Genomic DNA, 20940 nt, shown 5'->3' with positions numbered 1-20940 from the left:
AATTTCTTTGTTCAGTAGCTCATCTTTAAATAGAGGGCTGAAGTTACAATAGTAGCAGTCATACTCAAATTAGGAGTTGTGCTCCTATTAGGAATTAACATAGAAACCTAGACAACTTAGGAAATTAATGAGCTATTAACTAATAGCCACTTATGGGCCTTATTAAACATAAATCGATGGGCCCAATGGGCCTTTATTCACTAAGGTCTAACTTACCACTTAAGTGGTTCGATGGCCGTACTTGGGCTGGGCTTTCTTCTTGCAATTGCTCAGCCCATAGTGGGGATCTACATCGATGCTTATATTATATCCTATTTGATTATTATATGTTTAATTTCTCATATTAGGTCATTAGTAGAATAATTATATCATATTGCATTGACATGGCTTCTACATGTATATAGGCATAATTATATAAAATTATCATTGCTATATTACATATAGTCATTCATACTTTGCATGCTTGATGCCCAGGTGGGTGCTTTGTCAACTAGGTGGCCCTCCAATGTCTTAGGTTGTCTAGTCGCCATAACAATTATGCTTGAAATTCCTACCTGGCATTTCAACGCCACTAGTAATAAGCCAGTACATGCTTAGCTTAGCACTTCTCACCTACCTTTGGGGGTCCTCTTTATGATTTGTCTGACTCTCCTCTAGAAAATTTCTCCCCACTTTTATGGACACAGGTGGACAGTTATTTGGACTCTCTTCCCCCGGGGGTGGGGGGTGTTGGGGGAAAGACTTATTTGGATACTGATGTGCATCTTCCTGTTTAAGCTAGGTCGATATGTTCTACTTTTATGTTTCCTTTCAATGCTAAATTACCTTTTTGATTGTTTCCATTGACATGCATTAATAACACGTACTAAAATATAGCTGAAGACATATACTTGTGTGCTTTGCTCTTTGTGCTATGAATTGTCTGCTTTTCCCCACAATTTAACAAGGTAATCGAATAGAAGAAACTCTTCTATTATGTAAGCATCAAACTCTCCAGCTTGTTTCTTCATTATTTTTACCATTAGACCTTCCATCACTTATTTATTAAACCTAATCAAGGCTCTATAACCATTTTTTTTTTATTTGGATGAATAAATAATGCATTAAAACAGGGGAAATAATATACAAAGGAAGGGGGGGGGGACTAAGCCCGGGGGGCAAAGACAACAAAAACAAAAGAAAGGGGAAGGACAAGGTGAGGAGCATAGCAAAGGCTAGCAAGTTGAGGCTAGCACCTCAAGGGGAGCCAAAGACAGAAAGATTTAGGGGGATACAAATTTTCATGGGGATGGGGGGAAGCTAAAAAAAAGGAGACCCCAAGCAACAACAATGAGCTTGTTCCTTGGGGTGTACCTGACAGGTTTCCGCTTGAGAGAAACGAGTTTAGAGTGAACATAAAAATAGATGGCATTCCAAATCTGATCATATGACCGAGATTTGGCTGTCCATCTACGAATATTCCGTTCCATCCAAAGGTAATTAGTAGTGGTGCAAAAAGCAAGCTTGCCCGCAGTGTCAAGACGGAGGGCCCAGAAAAGTTCATGTCAATCCTGATCCATTCCCTATTGAAAGGAAGAATGGGTCTCTTAGAAGGCCAACACTGGGTGAGGACTTTTTTCCAGATAGTGGAAGAGAGGGGACAGTTGAAGAAGAGGTAGTTGGCATCTTCAATATTGTTCCAGCAAAGACAAAAAGAAGGGGAGAATTGGATGTGGTGATGGATGAAGAAAGATTGGGTTGGGAGGCAGTCTGTGAAGGCTCGCCAAGTGGTGAAGCTATGATGAGGAATATGACCTTTGAACCAAGTAACATTGTGCCAAGGGACTCTGGGGCAGTGGTAGGAATAAGGTTCTAGGTGGAGGCAGAGGAGAAGCGGCTATTGGAAGAAGGCTTCTAAGAAATACTGTCCTCGCAGACATTGCGTGGGGGGGGGGAAGGGGGGAGGTCAGCCTAGATATCAGTAAGGGATGGAGAGGGGATAGTGGACCAAGTATCATTTGAGATGATGGAGTCGACCATAGCATTTTTGGGAATGCCAGAGTACACAGTGCGGGGGTTGACAATGGAGAGGACATAAGGAGGACACTAGCATTATGCCAATTGTCCAACCTACTGATGGAGAAGGAGATGGCATTGAGGGCAAGTGATCTGATGTTAAGGATGTTTCTCTAGACCAAGGAAACATCAGATGAAGGAGAGACCATACAAATGGAGTCCTTTTTAAGAAGAGAGGAGTATTTCTAGATCCAGATACTATTGTGATTGGAGGTAATTTTGCATATGAGCTTGAGGGTGCCAGCTTTGATGTTATCATTGTTTCTTCTCAGACCAAGATCCCCCTCAGATTTAGGGAGGCAGAGAGGGGGCCATCTAAGAGAGTGAAGGAATTTGGATTGTTCTATGCCTTTCCAAAGGATTGATTCAATGGCTTTGGAGATAGAAACAGGGAGACAGAAGACACCTGACCAGAAGAGGTACACCGATTGAATCACAAATCTAGTAAGGATAAGGAGGCCCGCGTAGGAAAGAAGCCTTCCTTTCCATAGCTGGAGCCTTTTCCTCATAAGGTCAAGCATGGGGGAGCAATGATAGGCAGAAAGTATGGTAGAGAAGAGGGGAAAGCCTAAGCTACTTGATTGGCAAGGAACCAAGGGAGAAGCTAGAGATTTGAAAGAGGGTTTCTTTAACTGAGTCAGAGACTTCAGCAAGAAAGAGACGGGACTTGGTCAAATTGATGCAAAGGCCAGAGAGGGATCCAAAGGAGTTGAGGGAGGAAATGATGGAGGAGATGGAGAGAGGGTCTGCTCTGGAGAAGATCAAGAGATCATTAGCGAAGGCAAGATGAGTGAGGCCTATGTATTTGAATTTGGGATGGGGGTGATGAGATGAAGGTCCGTGGCTGATTCAATGGATGAAGGCTGGGGTGAAAGACATCTGGCTAAGGACCCTAGAGCAAATCCCAATGAATGGAATCAAAGGCTTTATGGATATCAATCTTGGGGAGGGAAGGGGTTGAGTGGGGTTTTGGGGTTTTCTATCAAGTCTTCTAACCACCTCATGGCAAAGGATGGTGTTATCAGCTATGCTTCTGCCATCAATGAAAGTAGACTGATTAGGGCTGACTAGAGAGTCCACAACTGACTGGATTCAGTTTACGAGGATATTAGCGATGAACTTGTAGAGGAGGTTGGAAAGGGAGATGGGGCGAAAATCTGCCATGGAGGAGGCTCCCGCATGCTTGGGGATGAGATAGAGGAAGGTGTGGTTAACACCTTTGATCTGGGAGGGATTGAAAAAGAAGCTTCTAATGCCAAAGATGAGGTATGGTTTGATGATTTCCCAATAGGAAGAGAAGAATCTCATACTGAAACCATCAGGCCCTGGAGCCTTATTTGCTTTCTGGGAGAGGAAGGCTAAGAGGATTTTCTCATCCGAAGGAATGGAACAAAGGTTCGCGGCAAGGTTATCAGGAATGAATTTGTTGAGGAGGTCAGAAGGGAGGATTGGGGGGGGGGGGGAGGAGTGGGATAGAAGAGGTTAGAAAAGAAATCGATGGCTTCTGATTTGATATCAACGGGGTTGAGGAGGGTGGTACCATTCCTGGAGGTGAGCAGAGGGATGGAATTGGAATTGGATCTAGCTTTGAGGGAACGATAGAAAAAGGCAGAGTTGGAGTCTCCAAGCTTAAGCCATTTAATTCTGGATTTCTGCCTAAGAAAACTCTTTTCCTGGGCAAAGAGGGATGAGAGCTCAAGGGCGTCAACCTTTTCATCTTCTGCATGAGAAGGATTTAGAGGGTCCAATTGAAGAGAGGTTTGGACGGATTGAAGGTTTTCTTTGCTCAGGATAACTCTATTGGAGATGTCAGTATGTCACTGAAGGCGGAATGATTCCAGGATTTGAGGGCTGTCTTGACATTCCTGAGCTTCCTGGCAAAGGCAATAAGAGGAAAGGAGAAGGCCTGGACAGGAAGGCACCAAGCCTCACAAACAGTTGGGAGGAAGCTTTGGTGGAGAGTCCACATCAAAGAATTTGAATGGTTTGTAACCAAAGGATATGTAGGGATACACATGTAGGGAGATTAGGGAATGATTAGAGATGTTGGGGAGATCAAAGGTAGCATGAGAAGAGGGGAGGGAGACCATCCAAGATTCATTAACCAGAACTCTTATCAAATTTGCTAGCAACTCTGCCTGAGTCAGTTCTGCAATTTTGCCAAGTGAAATTGGCTCCAGACCATCTAAGGTCTTGCATAACAATGTCCTCGATACAATTGTTGAAGGATCCCACCGCTAAAGTGTCAACGGGGGCTCAACGCAACGACACTGGTTTGGCCACATTTAAGTCTCCCGCAAGCCCCCATTGGAGGAAGCCCATATTGGGAGCAAAGGACAGAGGTCAGACCAAAGATCTTCTCTATCTATGTCACAATTGAAGCCATAAATCACGGGGAGGAAGCAAAAGTTGGAGCCGGACATGTCGGAGATAGAGATGGATAGATTGGGAGGTGGCGGAGAGGGAGGAGACATTTAGCTTGGACGGGTTCTGAAGGATCCAAATACGCCCGGTGGGACGGAGGGAGAAATTGGAGGTAGAGGACCAAGTAGGAGCAATGCGGTTAAGGATGCGGGGGGGCATTGGACTTAGAGACTGGTTTCCAGTGGGCAGCATAGGTTGGATTTGGAAGAGTGGATGAGGGCTCTAATGGTGGATTGCTTAGCCAAGGAATTTAGTCCTCGGATGTTCCAAATGGTCCAAGGGATAATTTGGAAAGGGAGAGGTGTGGCATCGAGGGCTCAAAGGAGCCAAGAGAGGGGTGGGAAAGATTCTTCCTGCGGTGATATTCCTTTGGGGGGAGGGGAGAGAGGAGCCACGGGTAGAGTAGGGCAGGGGGGACAACTTTGGTGGATTTGGATCAGGAAGAAGCTATGGGTTTGGTGGGTTTAGAAGAGTTGCCAGGATTAGACTTGAAGGTCATGGGCTTGGCGACCACAATTCTGTAGAGGTGGTAGCAGAATTAATGGGTGGGGAGGGGGTGATAGGTCACCGAATAAGGGAGAGGGGAAATTTTCAATCCGGATGTCCTCTGTAACCTTCAAGTGCGACATTGCAATCCAATTATCAGGCTTTTCCAATGGGGAGGCAGTGGAGCCAGGAGGGCAGGGCATTGAAATGATCTGAGAATGGAGGCCTACTCCAACCCCGGGCAGCAAGATGTCCTCACGAGAAGGGTTGACGATTGTAGACGGAGTATCAAGCCCTCAGGGGCAACAGACAATGTGGAAACTGAAGATGAGGAGGCAGTGTTCTCAGGGGCAGCAGGAAGCGTGACCTCAGAGGAAAGACCATCAGTGGTAATCGCAAGGACGACACACTGGCAGAGCCCTCGGGGGTAAAGGAGGGGATGTTGGTGGTGGCAACTGGCTGAGAGGGAGCATCTCTCAAAGACCCAAGGGAGGTGGCTGCTGAATCATTAACAGAAGAGGCACAGATGAGGGTGCAACGATACTAGAAGGCAGGTGCAGAGCAACAATTGGGTGATTGGCTGAGGTCTTGACCAGAGAGGGGGTGTCTTCAGCAACAGTGGAGGGGTGGCAGAAGTCATGCGCAGAGAGGGAATGTCTTCAGCAACAACAGAGGCAATACAAACAGGGTTGGTGTGGTGGCGGTGAACCAAAGGAAGCGGAAGCATGGTAGCCATCGCGAGGCGAACCGAGCAGAGAAGTTGCAGGGGTGACAAATGACGAAGTATCATCAGGCGAGATGAAGCACCGAGCCTCTAAGTACCTGCAGAGGAGAAGAGGGGGAAGGGGGTAGGGGAGCTCTCGTCGGGTTGGGACGAAGCCCCATTGTCTGAATCGAGGGTCGAAAGTGGATATCAGGGCAAAGGGAGACGGGTGAGGGTAAGAGCTGGGTCAGGTTTGAGAAAGAAGGATGGGTTAAGGGAGGATGTGGAGGGGGTGGGCTTTGGGAGAGCTAGTAGATGGACCTAAGAAGGTGGGCTATGGAGGCAGGGGGAGGGGGTGTGCTTATGGGCAGTAGAGTTGCTGGTCTGGGCTGGCGGGATGGGCAGAAGAGAAAGGGGAGAGAAAGTAACAATGTCAGAAGATGGGAGAGGAGGGGTAGGTCTAAGGAATTATCAGGAGGATTGTGGAAAGAGGTTTCCACAGAAGGACAAAGGACAACAGGGTAAGAGGAAGAGGAAGAAGGGGAAGAGAGAGAAAGCCTGGCCAGGATGTTGGTGACAGGAGGTTGACGAGGGCCAGAGACAGGATGTTGAGACCGCTCACCCTCCTCACTGTCACTTGAAGAGGAGGGAAGCAAAGCAGCAAACCTGTTGTGACTGTTGGGCATAGGGGAAAGGTTTGAGGGCCCAATGGATGCCAACCTAGCGGAGGGATCTTCGTCCAGGGAAGGCCATTCAACTATGATGCCAGCGATTACGATTGAACATTCTTCCACGATCAGGATTGAGAGTATTTTTTCCCACATTCAAGGAGCTTTAATAGGTTGAGGGCAGTCAACAACGACATTGGTAATCTTGGGGGCACAGGCCGAAGTGAGATGGCCGAATGAGTTCATTGCGGGAGGGGTGGGAGGGAAGCGTGGGTGGGGGAAGTAGCAACTAAAGACCAAGATTTGGGAGGGAAAGAAGGGGAAAAGGAGGGGGATGTGATTGCAGGTAAAGGAGAAGGGGGAGGCGGGAGGGAAGGAGAGGGAATAGGATCAGGCATGGGGTCTCTTACGGTAGGGAGGGAGCAGTCATGAGGAGGTTACATAGGCGGGAAGTAGGGGGATCAGAGCAGACGAGAGCTGTTGGAAAAAAATGGACAAAAAAGTGCTCTAGAACCTTCTTGCCCACTTAAACATAGATGATAGAACCTTTTCACATGCTTTCCTCTTTCTGTTATTCTATAGAAACCCCATAAACTTTCATTCAACTACTCCACATCGTCCATAATTCAATGCCTATTTTATCCATCACCTTTCAACATATTTAAAACCCTAATTACATAAAAAAAACTAGATTCTAGTGTCCTGTTGCTTCATGAACTTTTTTTTTGTTGAATAGATAAATTCATTACCAAAGAGGAGAGAATATACAAGGAGGGAGAGGAGGGAGGAGCTGTATGGTACAAGGAGGCAAAGGAGGCATCAAAGGCCAAAAGGCCACCTAAGGGAACGAGTCAGAGGGGAGATTAACGAGGGGGGAGGCCCTAGGAAATAACAATAAGCTTGTTCCTTGGGGAGTCAATAACCGGACGCTGACGGAGACAACTAAGCTTAGAGCTGACATCAAAGTAGATGGTTTTCCAAATCTTGTTGAAAAAGACCTGAAGTTGGAAGTCCATCTACGCGGATGCTCCATCCGAATATGATCGATCATGGCTCCGAAAGCTAGCTTTGCAATGGAATCATAGATGGTAGGCCCACAATAGGTCATGTCTATCTAGATCCATTCTTTAGACAAAGGAAGAATTCTTTTGTACGTCGGCCAGTAAGAACCGAGAACCTTCCAAACAGAGGAGGTGAAAGGATAGGAGAAGAGACGATCGACATCTTTGGTACCATTCCAGCAAATGAGCAAGAGGGGGGACTTGAATATGCCGGTAGATAAGAAAGGATTGGGTTGGGAGGAAGTTGGATAAAGCACGCCACTTCGTGAAGCTATGATGAGGGATATGGCCTTTAAACCAGATGGTCTTATGCTAGGGCTCAAGGGGGCCCTTCGAACGGATGAAATCCTAAGCAGAAGCAGAGGAGAATGAGCCCTTAGAAGAGGGAAGCCAGTTAACCTTTTCCCCTCTACCCTCAATGGCCATAAGGGATAGGGGAAGGAGGACTAGAAATCGGCGAGAGGCGGGGGGGAATGGGGGCCCACCCATTACTAGAAAGCATGGAGGAGATTGTGGCTAAGCGACTCAACCCAGAGGAGTAGAAAGATCTGGGGGAGATAAAAGAGAGCATGATACCAAAGGGATGCTAAGGGTCCTTCCACAGGGAAGTAGAGGAACCATCACCAATGGAGTAAGAGATGGCGTGCATAGCAGGAGGCCCAGATGTGAGAATTTTGCACCAGATCTCGGAGACGTTCGAAAGGGAGAGACAATTTAGAGGGAGTCGTTTTTATAGAGATAGGAGTAGATCTAGGAGACCTAAATGCTTTTGTACATAGAGGCAATTTTTCAGATGAGCTTCAAGATGTCGACTGAGTTGACCTCACAAATTTGCTTGATACCTAAACCTCCCTCCTTTCTAGACTTGTAAACCTTGGGCCAACTTAAGGGGTGAAGGAATTTGGAGGAATCAGATCCTTTCCAGAGGAAGGAATGGAAAAGGGAGTCAATGGCTTTAAAAGTGGCAGAAGCAAAAATGAAGATGCCCGACCAATAGATACATTGATTGGAGGACATATTTGATGAGAGTCAGCCGACCAGTATAAGAGAAGTTTGCCTTTCCAAAGCTGAAGCCTCTTCCTTAGAAGGTAAAAAAGAGGAGAGCATTGATGGGAAGTGAGTCTGTAGGAAATAAGGGGCAGGCTCAGGTACTTAACCGGAAGATATCCAATGGAGAATCCAGTGAGAGCCAAGAGATGATCTCTGGAGGCGTCAGAAACGTCGAAAAGAAAAAGGTTAGATTTGAGATTGGTGTGAAGCCCTGAGAGGGATTCGAAGAGACGAAGGGAGGACATGATGTTGGAGATGGAGGGAGGATCAGCCTTGGAGAAGATCATGAGATCTTCAACAAAGGCAAGATGGGTGAGCATGAGGCCCTTACACGTAGGAATGGGGGAAATGTGGTGATAGTCCATGGAAGACTGAATGGATCGAGAGAGAACCTCAAGGGCTAGAGAGAAGAGAAAGGGGGACAGAGGATAACCTTGACAGATGCCAGTTGAGGAATAGAAGTACCTGGCAGGGCTTCTGTTAACTAGGATAGAGAAGTGAGGAGAGGATCCAATGGACAAAGGAAGGGGGAAAGGAATCTTGAGCAAGATAAAAGTGATGAAGTCCCAACGAATAGAATCAAAAGCCTTATGAAGATTGATCTTGAGCAGGGCAGCAGCAGAGTGGGATTTATGAGCAAAATGTCAGACAAGAAGGATCAGCCAGTAACAATTGAGGATGCTACCATGGCAAAAAATGGCTCTTTAACATGGGATTCAAGCAAGCAACAAAAGGAGGCTCGAAGCTCTTTAGTGAGTGAACGAACTGCCTAATGTTTTGAAGGGGAGTTAAAGCCCTTAGTGTTCTAGACAATGCCTTGGGACATTAGGCATGATTGGAAGGGTGCAACAATTGCTCCACAGGAGAGGAGCTGAGGGACACAGGGGCAGGACGAGATCTGCTCCTTTTTTGGTATGATCTGTGGGCAGGAGATAGGGAGGGTTGCGGATGTTTGTGGGTAGGACACATAGGTTTGGATTTAATGGCAAGGTTCTTTTTGGATTTTGCAGGCTTAGGGGCCACTTCGGGTAGGGGAGACGGTGAATTCTGGTGGGTTAGAGTAGATCCGACACCCTGATCCGATAGAATAGGGTCATGAGTTTGAGGAATAAAAGAGTTATGGGTCTGAAGTGAGCTGGGAGGGTTAGAAGGATTGGTTTTAGTGGAGTGGGCTGAGTCTGTTGGTGTGTGGGTGGGCTGCTTATGGCTTAGCTCACAAGTATGCTGGCCCATATCTACCAAAGGTGGGGAAGTAAGGTTACCGGTAGAGGCACGTCTGTCCTATGATAAAATAGGGTTTACCCACTCAACGATCGAAGTCTGTAGAGAGGGAGATCGACCTAGGGGAAAGGAAGTCGATGGCGTCTTTAGCTGAGAGGGAGACTTCGAAGGTCAAGTTGCAGGGAGCAGTAAGTCATCGTTAGAGTCCGATGCTCTCAATGAGTCCACGTTGGTAGATGCTGACGAGGGATCATAGTCTGATGAAACCGAAAGGTCGTCTTCAGATGCTGATGAGGGGTTTGAAGATGTAGCCTTTTTTGGAGATTTATCAAATAAAATTGAACCTAGAGCGTCAACATCTCCTAAGTTGACAGCCAAAGGAGGGTCTTCAGTGGTGTCAGCACTGTTGCCCAGGATTTCAAATCTGTTTTGCCCAATAGGTAAAGGTTTCATAAGGACAGCATGTTTTTTTGTAGCACTATCGGAAAGAGGCTGACGGTGATTTCTTCTTCGTGCTCTTCCTCTGCCGTTCGCCGGAGGTCGGAAAGGGGGTCTACTACCAGATTCCGTCATCCGCAATCCGTCTCTTTGGTGCAAGGGGCCGATTGGGTCCATATGCAAATTACTCATGGGGTCATTTGAAGGAGGAGGCTTCAAGGAGAAAAAGCTAGAGCCGTGTCCAAAAACTGTGCAGGAAAGACACTGCAGAGGCTTCCAATCGAAGTGGACAAGTTGCTAGAAGGAGAAGTCCTTGCCGTCTTGGATGGAGATGAAGGAGGGCATCAGAAGCAGATACCTCGACACAAATCCTAGCAAAGGCAAGATGGTCTTTTCGATTGGTGTGGGCATCTGAGCATAATGGAGTGCCCAAAACAGAGCCCACAACACTTAGTCTAGCAGAGCACCAAAAGAGCAAGGGAAGACCTGGAAGGGTGACATGGTGGAGTAGTCTACTTTGTTGAGAAGCAGATGGCGATGCCAGGGCCTGAGAATGATTGGCAAACGCCCAATGAGCCAGGGGCCACTTTCCAAGCATCGGACGCTGTCTTGTTCCTCTAAAAACCTGAACATGAAGAAGCAATGATCCAGGAGGTAAGTGTTAACATTATTGATAGGTCTCCACTGCATGAGAAGGGAAAGTTTAACAAGATGGAAAGGTGATTACTTTCCTAGGAAATGTCCAATAAGCGAATTATTCCAACGAGAAGCTTCATCGTCCAACTATCGTTTCGGGCAGCTAGCAACAAGGGATTCCCCAAGCAAAAGGGGAGGTACGAAGTGGAGGGGGAGGCCCTTAGCTGGCGGAGAAATGGGGTGTTTGAAGTGGAAATTCTAGGGAACTCCCAATACGGGTGGAAGCAGGGGAAGAAGGTGAAGAAGGGGCGGAGGGGAGGAAAGTAGAGGATTTCGGCAAGGGGGAGACCCCGGCCTACAGGTCAGCCATGGAGGCCGGCCTGCAGGAGAGCTCTACGAAGAAGGGAGTATTTGGTCAAGGGCGTCATCATAACCCTATCAACAGTACTGACAGGTCTCCATTGCTTGAGAAGGGAAATTTTAACGAGATATGTGATTCCTCATCATATTATATCTTGTTCTAGCAATATTTTATAGTGTCTCCAAAACAGTTCGACGGTTGTTGCCAAACAAGGGTGCAACTCTAAAGCATTGCCATGTTTTAATATTTTTGCAAATCTAAGTTCTAAGCATGTGTAATAATCTTAAAACAAGCTCCCCACCAAGTTTCAGGTCATAATATGGCCATTTGACCACCGAAATAGGCAACCGAGTACCAAAAAAATAAAAAACAAACATGTAACTCGCCGAAATTTTGGTATTTTGGTGGTTTCCAAAACGAAACGAGATTTCGAACCTTGATTACAAGGACCATTAAAACCCTTAAGGACCTAAGGACCCGTTTGGAATCTGACACTTTCCTAAAACCCATTATTGTAACACCTTACAACCATAATTCTAACAAGTTCCTACCCTTGGCGATGCCATACTTTTGATCTCTGTCTTTAAGATCCCTTTAATAGTGAGAACCAAGCCTGCAACTTTTTGGTACTGTTACTGCTAGTCCATGATTTCAGACTTCACCATTCAATCGACAGATAACAATTGGAACTTGTTACAATCCCCGATTCCTGTAACCAAATCAGTAAAGCCAGAAGAAGAGAGGAAGAAAAGAGAAAAAGAAAGAGGAGAGAAAGGAGAAACCACAGACAACCTCAAAGATTGAGCAACCTGCGATCTGTCCAGAATGGGCTGAACAGATTGCAGGTCTTCTCTATGTATATATATCAAAAATATGAAAAAGAAGGTTACAAAAATACCCCCCTAACATAACCATAACCCTAAAGAAGCAAAGCAGGTCAGATAGGACAAGTAGGCTCCTATCGGACCTGTTCAGATGGCGCTAATCCCTTACGGATTAGTGCTATTATGAAACAGTGACAAACACAACACTCCCCCTCAAGCTAGAGCATACACATCACCCATGCTTAGCTTGGTACAACCATTACTAAAACTAGGAGTAAACAAAGACTTAGTAAACATGTCAGCTAACTGATCCGTTGAAGGAACAAACGGTGTCTCAATCAGCTTCTTCAGAACAGTATCACGAACAAAATGGCAGTCCACCTCTACATGTTTGGTCCTCATGGAAGACCGGGTTGCTAGCAATGTAAACTGCAGCTTGGTTGTCACAATACATCTTTATTAGCTTGGTCATTGGAAATCCCAACTCCAAGAGTAACGACTGCAGCCACATCAACTCAGCAGTGGTATGAGCCATAGCTCTGTACTCTGCCTCTGCACTGGACCGGGCAATAGTAGTCTGCTTCTTGCTACACCACGTAATAAGATTACCTCCAACAAAGGTACAATATCCAGTAGTAGATCTCCGATCACTAGTAGAGCCAGCCCAATCAGCATCAGAGTAGCTAACTAGTTCCATATACCGATTAGGATGATAAATCAACCCTTTTCCAGGGGCACCTTTCAAATAACAAAGAACACGGATAATAACATCCCAATAGGCTTTTTGAGGAGACTATATGAACTGACTAAGAACTCCAACAAAATAAGAAATGTCAAGATGAGTCATAGTAAGGTAAATCAGCTTGCCAATCAAACTCCTGTACTGATGCACATCCTGAAAAAGTACACCATCATCAACACCAAACTTTTGGTGAGGATCCATAGGAATAATCAACGGGTCTAGATCCAAGCATCCCAGTATCAGATAGAAGATCCACAACATACTTTCTTTGAGACAGACCGATCCCTTTCTTACAGCAGATTACCTCAATCCCGAGAAAATAATGGAGATGACCAAGATCCTTGGTCTGAAAATGGCACTGGAGATGAGCTTTTACTTCAGAAATACCTACCTCATCATTACTAGTAAGAATAATGTCATCAACATATACTACCAAGACCACCAGCTTGTCACCTCTACGACGAACAAAGAGTCAGAATAGCACTGAGAAAAACCACACGTTACAATGGTGGAATTGAACTTGTCAAACCATGCTCGAGGGGACTGTTTAAGTCCATAAATAGCCTTGTGCAAGCGACACACACGACTTGTACTCTCCCCCTGAGTAACATAACCAGGAGGTTGCTCCATATATACCTCCTCTTGTAGATCACCATGCAAAAAAGCATTCTTGATGTCCAACTGAAACAACGGCCAATCAAGGTTGACAACGAGAGAAATAAGAAGGAAAATAGAGTTCAGTCTGGCAACCGGAGAGAATGTCTCAAAGTAATCAACACCATAAGTCTGAATATACCCTTTAGCAACCAGACGGGCCTTTAACCGCTCAACAGAGCCATCAAAATGATACTTAACAGTGTACACCCATCGACACTTAACTAGATCCTTACCAGGAGGTAAATCTACAGGCTCTAGGTACCACGACTCACGAGAGCATCCATTTCTACATCCATGGCAGCCTTCCATCCAGGGATACGTAGGGCATCATTATGGGAACGGGGAATAGGGTTAGTGGAAAGGGATAGTGCAAGGCCATGGATGGGAGAGGGAAGATGAGATAATGACAAATTTATCAATAGGGTACACAACCATGGATTTCTGAGTGCAGGAACGTGTACCTTTACGATGTGCAATTGGTAAGTCATCAGGCGAAGGAGGAAGAGGAGCTTTATCAGCTGAAGACGGTAGTGGAAGGAGTGAATCTTTAGGATTAATGACCTCGCCACTTGGCTGTCCAGTCTTCTTCCTGCGCTAATAAACCTGTAGGGGAGGTGAGGCACTGGTACTAGAAGCATCAGGTAGGGGTATAAGGGAGGGTATGGGGGAAGGAGATGGAGAAGACCACTCCGGACTAGACTGGGACACCTGAGGAGAATAAAATGATGTGCCTTAAAAAAAGGTCACATCAGCACTAACAAAATTCTATGAGTAATTGGATCATAACACTTATACCCTTTCTGCGTACGAGAGTAACCCAAAAAGATGCACTTAGTAGACCTCGGGGATAACTTGTCAACTTCTATATGCAAGTTATGGACGAAACACACATACCTAAAGACGCGGGGTGCAACAGTAAAACTCGGTAAATTAGGGAACAAAACAGAAAATGGAGACTTATCTGATAGGATAGAGGATGGCATGCGATTAATCAAATAACAAGCGGTTAAAACACCATTACACAAAAATTGTTTAGGAACATGCATGTGAATCATAATGGCACGGGCAACTTCAAGAAGATGCCGGTTCTTGCGCTCTGCTACCCCATTTTGCTGTGGGGTGTACGCACAACTAGTTTGGTGTATCATCCCATGGGTATCACAAAAATAAAAAATATCAATTTGAGCATATTCTAAAGCATTGTCAGAACGAAAATTTTTAATAGGAATGCCAAACTGAGTCTTTATTTCATTATAAAATTTGTGAAACACATGTAAAAATTCAGATCTGTCCTTTAACATGTACAACCATGTAAGGCGAGAATGATCATCCACAAATGTCACAAAATAGCAGAAACCAAATCTGGTACTGACTCTGCAAGGACCCCATCATCATAATGGACTATCGAAAATAAGGACGGACTACGAGACACAGAGCGAGATGGGAATGACACACGAAGATGTTTATCCAACTCACATGCCTCACACTCTAACCTAGGGACAGACTTAAAACTAGGAAATTAAAGCTGTAACCTAGAAAGTGACAAATGACCTAAATGACAGTGCCATTGAAAAGGAGTCAGATCCCCAACAACCGTAGCAGTAGCAGAAGAAGGAGGATAGGCGCTGTTGAGGTAGTATAACCCATCCTTTTCACGCCTTCCACCAATCGTCTTCCTCGTGTGAAGATATTGAAAAACATAGTAAGAAGGAAATAATGTTACTGAGCAATTTAATGAACTGGTTAATTGACTTACAGAGAGAAGACTTAATAGAAATTGAGGAACATGTAAGACGGAAGATAAATTAATGGATGGGGTAGATGAAATAGTACCATGTCCAAGGACTGGTGTGGAAGCACCATTAGCAAGGATAACTGAATTGGAACTGGTATTAGTAGAAAAATTCTTAAAAAGTGATGATTTTCTGGTCATATGGGCAGAGGCACCTGAATCAATGATCTAAGGAGTAGATGTAGTAGTAAGAAGGGCTGAGGTACCTGTGTAGGCTAGGGTAGCGGCGGATGTAGATGCACCATTAGATGTATTAGAGGATGCCTCAAGAGTGTGCAGGCGCCGGAGCAACTGATTGCTGTCATTGCGCAGACCGGTTGTTGAATCTCCTGAAGAAGGTGCTGGTTTAGGATCAACTGGAGCCATTGTGTCAGTACCATCGTCTGACACTGCATGATTAGCTAACTGTGTTGCCCACTCTGGTTTGCAATGCTTTGCCCAACAAGTCTCAACAGTATGGTTGGGCTTTCCATAAAAAGTACATTGACGAGCAGTACGATCAGAGAGCTGTCCACCAGATCCTCGACTAGCCGACCCACGACCTCCCCCATAACCGCGACCACGTCCACGGTTGGCATGGAAGGCAGAACTGTCTTTGGAAGACTGATCAGGTTTTGTGGAAGAGGTAATTCGCTGTAGTCGTGAGTAGGTATCATTCAGAGTAGGCACAGTATCACCTGCAAGTAAGTGACCCTTCACGGCCTTCAAGTCATTGTTCAAACCAGCCAAGAATTTGGAGACGAGGAACTCATTACGTTGAGCTTTCAATTTGTCAATGTCAGTGGTCAAGGGTTGGAAGACATTGAGTTCTTCAACCATGCCTCTGAAAGTACTATAATATTCGGAAAGTGGTTTGTCTGACTGGCGAAACTGAAACAGTTTTTCATAGATATCATAGATACGGGTCATGTTCTCCTGAGAGTAGGTCTCCTTCAAGTCATTCCACACTCCCTTGGCAGTAGAATGAAACATAACATTGACAGCGACATCTGGTTCCATACTGTTCCATAACCAAATTAAGATTAATGCATTCTTTTTCTGCCATTGAGTATAACCAGTGTCAGATTCTTTGGGAGGATCAGAGGTGGTGTAATCAAGCTTATCCTTTGCCATCAGGTAAACCTTGACCGACTGAGCCCAAAGAAGGTAATTCGAGCTTCCCTTAAGCTTGATAAAAGTAATCTGGACGTTCACATTGTTCGATGCAGAGGAGGTAGTGGTAGGGGTAGTAGTAGTCTTGTTCTCTGCCATGAGAGAAAGGAATAGTGACAAGCAAGTAGTGTAGAGACAACCAAATAAGGAGAACTCACCAACCAGATCTGATAAACAGCAGACAAGTAGCAATCGGACCCCAAGAAACCGAAAAAAAATTCCAGCCTATAGGAGCTGCTGGTAGGGTAGAGTCAATCTTGATGGGAGCAACAAAAGAGGCTCCAAAAGCCTAGTAGTTTATGTAGATAAGTAGTATACAGAACATTCAACTGTGAAGTAGTAGAGGCTTCACACATAGGGCAGCAGCCTTAAACACATCAGAAATAGGGGCGGCGGCCATTAAAAAACTGCAGAAATAGGTATCGGCTTCAGCGATTTCAGGGAATCAAGTCTGAATCCATGCAGCAGTGGTAGGGACGCTTGATTGTGCTTATATCATTATAATCAGGCCAAAAAATCAGAGTAGCAGCAGCAATAGGTGGCTGCGCACCAAAGAGGAGTAGCGCAGGGTAGAGATAGGTAGAGAGTGTTGACCTAAAACCTTGATTTGATTACAGAAGCTCTGATACCATGTTACAATCCTAGATTCCTGTAACCAAACCAGTAAAACCAGAAGAAGAGAGGAAGAAAAGAGAAAAAGAAAGAAAAGAGAGAAAGGAGAAAGCACAGACAGCCTCAAAGAGAGAGCAACCTGCGATCTGTCCAGAATGGTCTGATCGCAGGTCTTCTCTATGTATATATATCAAAAATATGAAAAGGAAGGTTACAAAATACCCCCCAACATAACCATAACCCTAAAGAAGCAAAGCAGGTCCGATAGGACAAGTATGCCCCTATTGGACCTGTCCAGATGGCGCTTAGCCCTGTTCTGAAACAGCAACAAACACAACAGAACTTATTCTCGCTGGAATCAATGGGCTTAAGGTGAATTGATTCCCTACCTGGAATTTCATGCCAAATTGTGACTATATGAGTTAGATTTCTCACTTGGAATCTATCCTGACTTCCGCTGGTTTCTATTGTGTTCGAAGCTTGAAGATGATACTGTTCGTCTCCCTATTTTAACTCTTATCTGTTAATTCCTATATTATCTCTCCCTTTTGTCCCTATCCCATTTTGTCCTTTATTTTAACTTTGTCATCCTGTCATAAATTTCATTTTATCTACAATTTTACCATTATTCTTATAATCTTCAAAATATTTAATTTGCCACTAAGCTTTTGATTTTAGTGGAAATAAAATTGAGTACAAATTCGAGCCATTGCACATGGTTTCATAAAATGCCTGCAATTATCCCGATCTAAATCGAGCAGATTTTACATGAATATTTTGGTCAGCATGTTCTATTCAATACAGATAGGAGAAGAACCTGACTCAGTATTGTTAAACAAAAGCTTCAATTACTTGGGTGGGCCCATAGAGCAAACCCAAATAGGGTTTTTGAACCCTGGGATCACATCAACAGTAGCTGAAATCCAGAATCTATAGACGAAAAGCATGTGACATTTGCCAGTGATAGAAATTTTGATTCAAAACTAATAGCCAACTTTCCCTCCTTCTCCCTACTGAGGGCCTGGAATAGACTAGCCTCTATTTTAAGAAAAAGGAAAGAAAGTACAAATAAAAATGCACCATAAGCCAAAATTTCCAAATTTGCAAAACCAAATAAACTCCCTGTATAATTTACTGCAGGATAACAAATTCCCCCCCCCCCCAAAAAAAAAAAAAAAGAAAAAAAAATGTGCATATCCAACTTATTCTCCAAAAAATTCTATATTCTGTGAATTCCCCTAAGACTTTCTGGACCTATCCCTCCTATTTTGTTACGAAGCCCATGGGCTGGGCTTCTGCTCTTTTGTAGGGTGAAACATGTATTCCTGGCCTACCTTCAACAGTAGGTGTAACATGCTTCTTGAATGGCAATGTCAGTATGTTACTTCCTCTTGGTCATTCTGTGAGTACCTGTGCCATCAGGTTCAGCCTATTTGATCCTTTGTGTCTCATATGTCATTAATTAACTGACTTGTGAGATACTACATAAGTATTTAAGGTTATAGGCATAGTTGTCAAGGCATCACCTAGATGTCTAGACTCTTTCTTGGGTCCAAGGCGACAACACACCTTGTTGGCACTTCATGCGTCTATGTTGATTTATGTTTATTGTTTTGTTATTCGATTAATATGCTTGTATACATAGTTCAAGATCTCAGCGATATCTCGCTATTGCTAATATCTTGTTTTTTCAAAAAGGCGAGATGAGATGCATGGCAAGATATAAATTGTACAAAAACTCGACCGAGATCTCGCCAAATCTCGACTCTCTACTTTTTTAAGAAAAAACACTAAGGAGCAAGTATTTTGGTGCTTTTGCTTGAGTATCTCCATTCCTACACTCATTGAAGCTTAAAGAGTAGAGAATATTACCTCCTCATCCACATTTGGAGTTACTTTTCTTATATATGATGTCTTTTAATTTCTTATAATTATGTTGTGTCGTGTAGATTGTGGAATAGAGCATACTAGCCTAAGGTCCGAAGAGTCGGAGACTACTTACATAGGGTACGAAGTCAAAGTACAATTGTAAGTTTGATTTTTTTAAAAACTGATGTTTCCATTGTGTTTAGAAGGCCTAAAATAGGGTAACCACCAATTTTCAGGGGCTACAAAGAAGATATAGCCACCAAGACCAACCACCGAGTCGACTGGGAAAATATATATGATGTCGACGAGATCTCTCTTTTTGGATTAGTGAGATGGGGGGCGAGAGCGAGATCTTAAACTTTGCTTGTATATATCCTATACTTTGTTTAATATATGCTGATTTTCTCATAGGAGGTTATTATTAGCATATTAGCATAATTATATATAATAACTATTGTTATATTACCCATAGTCATATACTGTAGAGGTAAGCATGCATAGGAAACGCCATTGAGTAATATCTGATTTTATTGTTGTGACTTGATTTATGAGCTGAGTCTGTGTCACAGGCCTCTGTTTAATTAGAGTAAATTGATCAATTTTTATAACCATTGTGTGAGCTATATGCTTATTTGATATTTGCATGCATGAGAGATAAATCTTGTCAATCAACAAGAAATATCTATTAAGAGAGTTAGACAACAGGGGGAAAACGGAAGGTATCCATTTTTGTCCCTTCCCTTGGAGAGGGTTCTATGTGGTACAACCAGTCACCTATTTGTCCATTGTTCTCTCTCAGTATTTTATGGTAGTTGGAGCATGGGATGAATACATTGAAACTAGCAGCGTTGCCATGAAATATCATACTCTTGGAAAGGCAAACATTTCTACTCCCCCCCCGCGGCCGCCTTTTATGTGATGAATTGTTTCTGTTCAAATTATAGTGGAACTGGTCACTGGTATATGCATGGTCTTCAGTTATAGAGGTTACATGATGTGATATATAGCAACTTGGGTTCTATATTTCTTTTCGGTTAAAGTCCTGATTGCCTTTTTGCAGAAGCGTTTGTCCTCAGAAAGGTGTGCAGAGCTGACAATCATTGCAGCAACACATGGGCTAAAGGAGGCCTGGATCTCGAATCAGGTACTTGTTTAATTAAATAGCTGTGGTTTTCAATAATAATGCTTATTTTTTGAAGGTAGAATCAAACAATGCTAGAATTCTTGTGTAAGCAATACAAAAGTTAGTATTTCCTCGTCTGCCAGTAAGTTGATTAGACTCTTCCCACCTGAGGAAAATGGTGCATAAAGTAATGATTTCAAACAAATACAGTATCTCACTTAATCTCATTGAAGGTGAATTGTAGACTACATTTTATTTAAATTGGCCGCTTTTTTCTGAAATCCCATTTAACATTTGAAAGATAATGCACCTTTCTGTCCTCCTTTGACTAAGGGTGTGGTCCTTTACGTCTCCAAATTTTAGCTTCTTTCCAAAGCTTGAGCTGATTTACGAATACAGCACACAATTTTGTGTATGATATCTAATCTTGTCTGCATGTCAAATTTGTGCTTTTTTTTTGCAGCCTGTACTTGCTGTTATGTATTTGGTGCAGTACATGCCTACCGTTGGATTCTGGCTTATGGACAAGGTATGACATAGAGGCAGACTTTGAAACATGGACCATGTCAGACTGTAGAAATTGGCTTATGATTCATATTCCATTATCAATGAATGTCCTTTTTTTTTCTTTGATGAATGAATAAATTTTATTACCAAGGAAAAGAAGAATATACAAGGGAAAGAAAAGGGGGGGGGGAGATAATAGAGATAGGTAGACCTCAGGACACAATAGTAAGCCTGTTCCTTTGGGTGTCGTGAACTATGCTGTGACAGATCCAGCTAAGTTTGGAGCTAACATCAAAGTAGATGGCTTTCCAAATTTTGTCAAAAGAGCGAGAGTTGGAAGTCCATCTTCGATGATTGTGCTCCATCTAGATATGGTTGATAGTAGCACAAAAGGCAAGCTTCCCGGCTATATCATAGATGGTAGATCCACCAAAGGTCATGACAACCTAGATTCATTCTCTACTTAGTGGGAGGATTTGTCTGCTGGAAGGCCAGCAGGAGGCAAAGACTCTTCCAGATAGTGTAGGAGAAAGGCAAGAGAAAAAGAGGTGATCAACAT

General features: G+C 43.9%; 1 protein-coding gene across 1 annotated transcript in view; it reads left to right on the top strand.

Annotated features, from left to right (window-relative positions):
• Positions 1-20940, top strand: part of LOC122075591 (dehydrogenase/reductase SDR family member 7) — a 90387-nt gene that overhangs the window by 43150 nt on the left and 26297 nt on the right. The window contains exons 10-11 of the mRNA XM_042640664.1: positions 19812-19895; positions 20338-20403. Of these exons, the coding sequence (XP_042496598.1) occupies positions 19812-19895; positions 20338-20403 (150 nt within the window). The remainder of the gene's footprint in view (positions 1-19811; positions 19896-20337; positions 20404-20940) is intronic.

This window comes from Macadamia integrifolia, chromosome 4, assembly GCF_013358625.1.
Source record: "Macadamia integrifolia cultivar HAES 741 chromosome 4, SCU_Mint_v3, whole genome shotgun sequence".
Taxonomy (NCBI): domain Eukaryota; kingdom Viridiplantae; phylum Streptophyta; class Magnoliopsida; order Proteales; family Proteaceae; genus Macadamia; species Macadamia integrifolia.
Note: the sequence above shows the minus strand (reverse complement) of the source record. Positions and strands in the feature narration are given on the sequence as shown.